Source organism: Rhinatrema bivittatum, chromosome 10, assembly GCF_901001135.1.
Source record: "Rhinatrema bivittatum chromosome 10, aRhiBiv1.1, whole genome shotgun sequence".
Taxonomy (NCBI): Eukaryota; Metazoa; Chordata; class Amphibia; order Gymnophiona; family Rhinatrematidae; genus Rhinatrema; species Rhinatrema bivittatum.
This window is the reverse complement of record NC_042624.1, coordinates 65,610,487-65,620,637: the sequence shown is the minus strand read 5'-3', so window position 1 is coordinate 65,620,637 and position 10,151 is coordinate 65,610,487. Positions and strand designations below refer to the sequence as shown.

The 10,151-nt window shown below is 43.3% G+C and overlaps 1 protein-coding gene across 1 annotated transcript in view; it reads right to left on the bottom strand.

The window, feature by feature from the left end:
* Nucleotides 1-8,376: 8,376 nt before the first annotated feature.
* LOC115099797 (laminin subunit gamma-2-like) overlaps nt 8,377-10,151 on the bottom strand; it is a 31,936-nt gene continuing 30,161 nt past the window's right edge. Inside the window, exon 12 of the mRNA XM_029617646.1 lies at nt 8,377-8,633. Coding sequence (XP_029473506.1) covers nt 8,377-8,633 — 257 coding nt within the window. The remainder of the gene's footprint in view (nt 8,634-10,151) is intronic.

Genomic DNA, 10,151 nt, shown 5'->3' with positions numbered 1-10,151 from the left:
ATAGGGGAAACGTGATTTGTACCTCCTCCCATGCTGGATCCCATTATTAATAGGGCCAGTATTTATGGATAAGGACAGTAACTTAAAGCAGCTGCATGGGCATGCACTGGTCAGCCTGTTCCCAGATACACAGCTATTTTACAAGGTACAGGCATATATGTACTCGTATTATAAAATACACTGACCCTGCACCCATGTATTTGCAATTTTAAGTGGACATGCCCCTATACATGCAAATGCTGCTTCTACCACCTAAGTGGGGGATTTTAATAGATGCACACGACACTATTACCAAATTTCTCATTTCATTCCTAGTTTGCCCAGATAAGGGCTAGGACTTTCTAAGCCCCCTAGTTAAATAGCCTCCCTTCTCTTCTGTTAGCCCTGACCTTAAACATTTTTTTGCTTTAGGATTTACACCACCATCCATAGCAGAAGTAATGTTATGCAACAGTGGACCCCAGCATGTGCTTGTGCACATAAGTATTCGGGCACTGTTTTTCAATCTGAAATCCAGGAATGCCCACACCCCATCCCATTTTTGGAACTTTTCATTTGTGCTTGCAGGATTTTTCTTTTTTTTTCTCAAATGCACACTTGAGCATGGCATACCTTTATGGCAGCCCTAGGCTGGCCTAAAATTTGCCAAGTTGCAATGGGCCCATTGGCACCACAGGAAATCTTTTGCAGGAAGGGGATTAGGTAATAGCCTCATCTACATGGAATTGACAGGTGATGAGTGCTCTTAGCTACAAATGTTTTGGACATGCTAATCTCCATATTGCAGCAGGGGTTCTGGACACACATCCAATTGCATGTTAAACTGTGCATCAGGCCCTATGAATACTACTTTGGCACTGCATGTAAAATTATCATGCCCATACAGTTATCTGAACCTGAGAACCTGTCGGTAGCCCAAATGCTTTTGTGAGTAGCTTTTGAGATCTCGGTCCCACCCTTCAGTCAGTGACGAATGACCAGAGGAAAGATAGGGGAAAGGAGGCAGCCTAACCTGCTAAAGCTAATGACAAAAGCATTTAGTACAGTAAACATCTATTACCTACAGCTGATCTTTATTTCTACCTTCATAGACAATCAATGAGCTCAAGAGATAGGTGGGATGGCCAAGAGCAGACATCGATCCTGCTCCCAGCAAAACCTCAATTCCAGTAATAAAGCTAGGGATCAGGGGATCCCCTGTCCAAAAGCAGCTATTGCTTACAGTAAGCCTGACGCATACTGCCATCATGGCAAACACATTAGCTGCATAATCTCAGAACTGTTTCTCACCTTCCTGTAGCACAGCATCTATACACATAAATGAAAGGCTTAAGTGTGTTAACACTGCACTCACCCACTGCTACAGTAGCTACTGCACCCTGCTGATCTCCTCCCCATTTTTTTTACACTGTCACTGCATAGATTTCCATGCTCTTAATGTGTAATCTCTGGCGTACCTGCATCTGTTTGTAGTATTAACTCCTCCGGTATTGCTTGGAAAACGCCAGGAATTCAGAGCTCTCCCTTTCATTTCCTCCTAATACACCCCTTATGGATTGTTTAGATGCCAATTAAATATACTATGCTAGCAGTATGGAGGAAATAAATTACTGCAAAAGCCTTATATTTGTCAATAGGAACATTATAGGCACCAGTTCCAAATTTCATAGAATTCTGATAGGACTACAATTATGGCCATAGAACGGCTTTAGAGGGTGGCAATATATGATGCCCAGTACTGATTTTCAGCTTTTGCACTAGAGCAGGAGTGAACCACCTCAATAGATAGCGGGGAGAGCTGAATTTGATTCTTCCGTACCATGGCCAAGGAAAGGGACTATTCACCTGAGACCATATTACAAACTTAAGTCTTGTAAGCAAGGTCAGGCCTGCATTTAGGCACAGACAACTACCTATGGCACCAGATTTTGAAAGCACCAAATACAGAGGCTAAAGAACCTGCTCAAGCTTGCTTTGGGTCTGTGGCCTCCGATCTGTGGCACACCTGCTTTTTCAGTTTGCTAGCCTTGAGCAAGGTGATGAAGGTATTAAGAGTAGCTCCTAGAGCCGAAAGGGCTGTATAGATAGCCAGAAAAAGCAAACTAACTTTTTTAACCTTAATCATCATCTATGACTGAAATACCCTGAGAGAAATTGCATCATGATTGGCCAAAATTGGACTCTTCCTTTTTTTTATTCCACTCTTGATCCTGTTAAGATCTTCTTTCCCCCCCTTTCTTGTGTTTCCATTAGGTAAACTAGGTGGGGTGCCTAGAATGCCAAAATTTTGAGGTTTGCAAAATGCCACCAGCGTGAGGGCCAGATGGGTGTTATACCAGAGCCAATACCAAAGAAGGCAGCGCTGTGCTGGAGCTGCCACCTTTAGGTAAGTGGGGGGGAGAGGAGAGTGATGGACCACAGGCTCATCTAGGACTCAAAATAATTTTGGACCAGCCCTGCTTCTCCCATAAATCTCTCACACCTTCCCTATCCTCTCTCCCTGCCTCCTCTTTTGTGCAAGATTCTCAGGGGGGAGGGTGTTTCGTCTGTGGAATGGCTGCTGCTCTGTCTCCTTTTCAGTCATGGTAGGGGCTATGGGGAGGAGAAATTCCCTGTCTTTGAACACACTGGGTTTGAGGAAAAGATTTCTCTCACAAAGATGTCCTCAATGATTGGAGGGACAATACAAATTTGTGAAAACAGATTAGAATCTATGTCAACTGCAAGTCTAGGTTGATGCCAAGCAAGGAGATCAGCATTTTTTTTTTTTTTTTTTAGCCACAAGCCTTTCATTACTATAATCACAGCTTCCCTAGGATTGGATTCATGTAGTTTGCTCAGCAATATTCAAACCTAGTAATTTAATCCTAGAGAGCACTGGGACCCCCTTTTTTTTTTTACTTTTTGTGTTTGCTGAGTTAGTGTTTCTATACAATGAGTCATTTTACAATAGTGTTGAAAAACAGGCATCAAAGCAAGGTTGCTTACCCTAAACGGGTTTTCATCGTAGACAGCAAGATGAATTAGCTAGGAGACGTGGGCAATGTAATCTAACTGCCCCATCACTCTAGCTCAGTAAAGCTTTTTAGGGATGTGCAGAGGACGCCATATGTTGCATTCGGTATTCGTATTCATTGGGGAGGCAGATACGTTGCATTTGGCAAGGGGGGCTTCTTATTCGTTTCCCAGCTAAAATTGAACTAACTACAACCCCCCACGCTCCTGACCACCCCCCCCAAGACTTACCAAAACTCCCTGGTGGTCCAGCAGGGGGTCCGGGAGCCATCTCCTGCACTCACACCCTCGGCTGCCGGTATTCAAAATGGCGCCGATAGCCTTTGAACCTTACTATGTCACAGAGGCTACCGGTGCCATTGGTCGGCCCGTCCCATGGTAGGAGCACAAGATGGTGCCATTGTGGGGGACCCTCCTGACCCCCACAAGACTTGCCAAAAGTCCCTGGTGGTCCAGCGGGGTCTGGGAACGACCTCCTGCACTCGGGCCATCGGCTGCCAGTATTCAAAACGGCGCAGATAGCCTTTGCCCTCACTATGTCACAGGGGCCAACCAATGGCACCGGTAGCCCCTGTGACATAGTGAGGGCAAAGAATATACATAGGAATATAGAAAACTGATTCTGGGTCTGGCACAAACGCAGAACCGGTTAACAATTTACACATGTGCAGGCACACAGAACTGTCCCTGATATTTAATCCCCTACATAATTTCTGCTTGCATATAACCCATTGCTTACATACAGGCCGATACAGAACACGTTTTTGACACACTATTATTACCCCCTTATATTGTAATACATGTTGATGAGCCTATTAGTTAGTACCCGCAATACAGAAAGTAAAATGTGCGGCCAAGCCACACATTTAACTCTCAGAAATTAACACCTGCCAAAGGCAGGAGTTAATTTCAGATGGCACCAGGCAAGTGTACAGAAAAGCAGAAAAAACGTCTGTAAATGATGGTAACAGAAGTACTACTGTCTGAAATCTGCTTGAAACCCATTGAGAGCAAAAGGCAGTGGATTATCTCCATATAACATTTCAATTTATTTGATTTATATTCTGCTTTTCAGGCACTTCGAAGTAGATTATGTTCAGGTACTGTAGGTATTTCCCTGTTCTCAGTGGGCTCACAATCTAAGTTTGTACCTGAGGGAATGGAGGGTGAAGGGACTTACCCAGGATCACAAAGAGTGGCAGTGGAATTTGAACCTGGTTTCCCTAGTTAGGAGCCTGCTGCCCTAACCACTCCATCTCTGATACTGATTCCACTAAGGAATTTTGTACTTTGTGTATTTTTGCATGTTTATTGATATACTTAACATAGAAATTGCCATGCTGGCTCAGATCAAGGGTCTATCAAGCCCAACATCCTGTTTCCAACAGAGGCCAAACCAGGCCACAAGATCCTGGCAAATACCCAAACACTATGAAGATCTCATGCTACTGGTGCCAGTAATAGCAGAGGCTATTTCCTAAGTCAACTTGATTAATAGTAGTTAATGGACTTCTCTTCCAAGAACTTATCCAAACCTTTTTTAAACCCAGCTACACTAACCACATCCTCTGGCAACAAATTCCAGAGCTTAATTGTGTGCAGAGTGAAAAAGAATTTTCTCTGATTAGTCTTAAATGTGCTACTTACTAACTTCATGGAGTGCCCCTAGTCCTTCTATTATCCGAAAGTGTAAACAACAGATTCACATCTACTTGTTCAATACCTCTATCATATCCCCCCCTCAGCCGTCTCTTCTCCAAGCTGAAAAGCCCTAAACTCTTCAGCCTTTCCTCATAGGGGAGCTGTTCCATCACCTGTATCATTTTGGTTGCCCTTCTCTGTACCTTCTCCATCGCAACTATAACTTTTTTGAGATGCGGCGACCAGAATTGTACACAGTACTCAAGGTGTGGTCTCACCATAGAGCAATACTGAGATACTATCTTTTCCTGATCTTATTTTTCATATGTTAAACATGTTTTACTGTATAAGAAGTGTTGCTATGTAGTAGTCACACCATTAAAAATCCAATTAAATTAGGATGCTAACATACTACTGCTTACCAAAAACGCATACAAGCATTACGCCAAATCTGTAACACATGATTAACTGAAGGAACCGAAGGAGAATTAAAAAAAACAAAAGTGTGATTGTAATATAAGCTGCCTTTTTTTAAAAAAAGGGGTAAAAAACCCCACCTTTTAAAATTAAATGTATTAGGGGAAAAAAGGATACCCAGGAATGAGGAATTATAATAAAATAAACAAGTTAATACTCAACAATCTAGCTAGTATTTCCTTAAGAAGGGGCCCTATCCTGGAGAGAATACAATTAGGGAAAATAAAAGCATTCCAGGGGAATAGCAGAAAGACGTAAGTAGCTATCAGCTACCTGCAGGTGACCTCAATGGAATCTTGAATACCCCATGTCCTATGAAAGATTACAGTATAAAAAATGCCCTTCAGACTCTGGGTTTTGACCTTAAATCTGTAGATCAAGCCCTGTGTTTTTGATCCTTTTCAACCACAGTGAAAATTGATTTTAGAATGCAGGAATGATTCCCTTAGGGAGAAAATAAAAAGCAATACTCATGGAAAACTGCACATAAGGGGTTACAAATATTCACTTTATTATAAATAAGAAATACTGTTTTATACATAAAAAAAACTGCAAGTATGTGTGTTTCTGTTCATTCCCCCAGACAGCAAAGACCACAGAATAAGGCAATGGGTTTTAGCAAAGGCACATGGAGGTCCCCAGCATCTCGGCTATGATACCCAGACATTCTCCCAGCATCCAAATCAATCATCCAATTCCTTCCACTGTCATGGAAACAAGCAGCCAACAATGGCTTCAAGGAAGTGGATTTCTAAAGAGTGTGTGTAGGGATTCTATTTATTTTAAAATAAATTATCCCTGAAACTGGCTCAGGAAAAGGAAAGCCAGAAGCTGTGGGCATGAGATCAGCTGTAGAGCACAAAGCTATATCTCTCTATGGTGAGAGAGTTGTAGACCCGAGGGGGAAGCCAGCGTTGGAGGCAATAGCCGACCCAGACATACCTACAATAAAACTATTAAAACAGTCCCCCTTGCTGAGCTAATTTATGGCTGCTGCTCTTTGGGAAGCTGGCAGTAGTGCTCCAAGGAAGTATTTATTTTTGGTACGTTGCAGTGCTTGGATGGGGAAGTAGGGGGGGGGGGGTGTTCTCAGAGAAGTCTGAAATCTCTCCCCATCCCTGACAGCACTGTCCCTGAAAGTTGTACATGTCACACACACCATTTTTGTTTCTGCTGCTAGCTTCCTGGCATGGAACGCAGTCTCAGCCTCCAACCGTTTCCTTACTTATCTAAGGCATCTGCTGTACCAAGATCGGTAACAGTTCACGTGCTGTCTCCAAACTCTATGGAAAAAAAGGACTTCCTTTAATCATTTGACAGGAAAGAAAATTAACACTGAACCATTCCTTACAAAGGTCAGTGTCTTCTAGGTGCCAATAAAATCAGAAAGAAGGCCGGGATTCTTTTAGTTTCTAGGGTGTGTGAATTCAGGCAAGCAAGTTTTCATTAATATAATCACAGAATACAGATAATAGGGGGGCAGCAGTGTGAACCCCCACTTCAAAGGGATACAGAGAGGAAGAGATATGGATGTGCTGGTGTTTGGTGATGGTTAAACAAGTAGCATTATAGGATATTGGACATAGCTAGTCTGGAAACAGGAACAAGTGTATTTACACAAAAAAAAAAAGGAAAAAAATAAATCGACTTTTCCCTCACACTATAATCAAGATAAAAAACATTCACACAAAAATATAAATTTGAAATAATTAATATAGCACCAGTGTGTCAGATAATTCTTCCACCTCCTCTCCCTCACTAGTATAGAACCCTGCATAGTGTTTTAGGATTATATATGATCTCTAAGTCAGGGACTGTCTTTTTGTACGAATAGGTAGGATTTTTTTTTTTAAGTGTGAGAGAGGGGAAGGTTCACCATCATATTCGCCTCTGGGATGCAAGATCCGATGGAACAGTTGGGAAAGGAGGGAAAGAGGAGAGAGGGTTCTGCAAGACAAACAGTTTCCTGATTTTGTGAAGACCACCTGTCCTGTGAAGAGGAGGAGGAGGAGGAGGATGTTGGTGGCGGCAGTTGTGTAAAATACTGAGTGTGCAGACCTGCTATTTGCTTCCAGCTCCAGCGTGGATATTTGGAACGATGTACAATAATGGCTTGGAGAATGGGCAGAGACAGCAGGGCTATGATTTGTTTGCTTTCATCTCTCTGGTAGGAGTGTCAAAGCTGCAGAAAAGCCTGTTTACTTTAGAATGAACAAAAACCAATTCCGAAATTCTTCCAAGGAAGAGAGCAGAGATGACTCCATTTTGAGTAGTAAATGCTGGATCTGACGAACAGGCATAATTACCATGAGACACAGCTTCAAACAGAAGATGCAGAGCTTCGGAGCATAGGGTTGGGACAGTTTGGTCTTCTCTTTTCTGAAAGACCTTTAGTGGCTTTTCCTCTCCTTGGATCTCTGGCATTGAGCCCAAGTCCTTCCCCCTAGTCTGCAATAAGAACTTCTGGGGACAATGTATGCAGAGCTGAGGGAACTGCATGCTCCACGCCCTCAATACAGAACTTGGATGCCTCCACCAGATCACTGTACCCTCTTGCTCCCCTTCCCCTGCAACTCACTTCATAAGCTCTGTGATTCTTTCAGTCGAGGAGGAGAAATATGGCACTCAGTTCAGAGGCTGACCAGGCCTCTTAAGCTACCAGAAATTCTACATTTTTTTTTGTAAGTTTGTAAAGAATGCTTCTTTTCTTGGGGATGTTGTTGTCTTCAATTCCATGCGAGTGTAGTTATACTGGCCGCTGCAAGAATGCCAACACAAACAATCCTTTCCTTCATTTCACAGAGCTTTGGGGGTCGAGTTGGGGGTGGAGGTGGGGGGGAGGAAAGAGTAGGGAAGGATGTGAGAGCATGCTTGCGCACTCCCCCCCCCCCTCCTCCACCATTATACACAGTGTGGGGATCTAGTCCTTTGGGTTCTCATGGTTACAACTACTGCATCACAGTGCTAGCATCCAGAATGTTTCACATCCTCGTGCAAACTGGGTAGTGAGGGAAAGCTGTGAGTTCTGGAAGACAGACCTTTTATAAAAACCAGAACTCTCTTGCTTTGTTTCCCATAAAAATTTGGCAATTTTTGTTTCAAAAATAAAATGGGCAATAAAAATATGATTCAAGAGTGAGAATCAATCTGGATTGTAAAAAGGGTATTGGTGAGTTAAGGCACTCTGAAGCCAAACAACTGCTCCACTGGGTACCAGGGGATATCCCCTCCGCTTGCACAGCTTTAGGGTTTCTCTATGCTTGGAGTGTTGAAGCAGCCAACTGGTAACGTCTTCTTGATATCCTCCAGGTTGCTAATATCCTTGATGATGTCATTAATATCCCTTTGGTAGGCCTGTATAGAGTCATCCTGCAGCTTGGCTTCTTTCTCCAGCTTTGCCACTTTCCCATCCAGGTCACTGTCCTTCATTTGTTTTTTTGCAGCATTTAGAGTATCCTCAATCTCAATCAATTTGTTCAGGTCCACTGGAGACAGTTGACCTGAAAAGTCAGCAGAAGACAGAGTTAAAAATTCAGAAGCAGATTTCTAGGACATCAGTGTTTTTACTATCTCCATGCGCTAAAAAGAGATCTTTTTAAAATTTCAATCTCTCAGTCAGCCTCCTCGCTGGCTCAGCACCCTAAGTTGAAAATTCTTGGAGATTTGCTACTTTTGGGGCACCATTTTGAGACCAGGATGAAAAAGGGAACTAGCATCTTAAAAGGGCATAATTCCCACAGGAGTGAATAATGATTCAAAGCACCTCGGCTACAAGTCCCTTTGCCTTAATGCAGAATGCTCTACAAGGACAAATCAAGTCTCCATCAACAAGAGTGATGGGTAACTGAAGCTTAGACCTGGGGACCTTAAGGAAGATTTCACACTCTGGTATAACTCTTCCAAACAATCTTTCTAGCCTTACAGGTTACATCTTCCATAGACAGGAGGAAGCGAGCCATTCTAAATATGAATTCTGAACTCCATCCACTGATGTGGAATCTGTTCCAGCCACTTCTAAGCCTGTTATTGCCCTTCATGAAAAACATGTCCTGATGCTCCTTAGTAATTCCCATGTAGGACCTCCTTTCACACCAAGACTGTGCACATTTGTTTTAAGTTTAATCAGCCCTCTTCATGTGCACTGGCAGTAAAACAAAACAGCTTTCTAGCATGCATACAGTAAAGACCTCTAACAAATAGCATGCAACAGAAAGCAGAGCTGTTTACCTGTAACAGATGTTCAAGGATAGCAGGATGTTAGTCCTCACACATGGGTGACATCATCAGATGGAGCCCGATGCAGAAACTTTGACTAGGCACCCTGAGCATTGTCCAGCATGCCCTGTATCATGCATCCATGCAGGGTCCCCTCTTCAGTCTTCTAACAGAATTATGATAAAATAAAAAAATAGGAGAAACCCAACTCCATGGGGTGGTGGGCAGGTTTCGTGAGGACTAACATCCTGCTGTCCTCAGAGAAACCTGTTACAGGTAAGCAACTCTGCATTCTCCAAGGACAAGCAGGATGGTAGCCCTCACACATGGGTGAATCCCTTCTACAGGCTGTTCCCCAACACAAAAGCAGACCAACGGGCACACACCACCACTGGTAATAGAGGGGGAGATAGCCTGAACCCAAACAACGGGTCCTAGGTTGGGAGAGTTGGGTTCTACACCTCAAACAGGTTCCGGAGAACAGACTGGCCGAACCTACTGTCACATCGGCCATCACTATCCAGTCCAGACAGTAATGAGATGTGAATGTGTGGCAAGAACTCCATGTTACAGCCTTGTAAATCTCCTCCACAGGAACCATTCGCAAGTAGGCCACCAACAGAATGAGTCTTGACATGACCCCCAAGATGCAGTCCCGCCTGAGCATAACAGAAGGAGATGCAATCTGCTAGCCAATTGGATATAGTCCGTTTGGCAACAGCAACTCCCAACCTAGTCCTATTAAAATAAATAAAGTTTGGTGGACTGTCTATAGGTTTTCTGTCCACTCCAGGTAGAAGGCA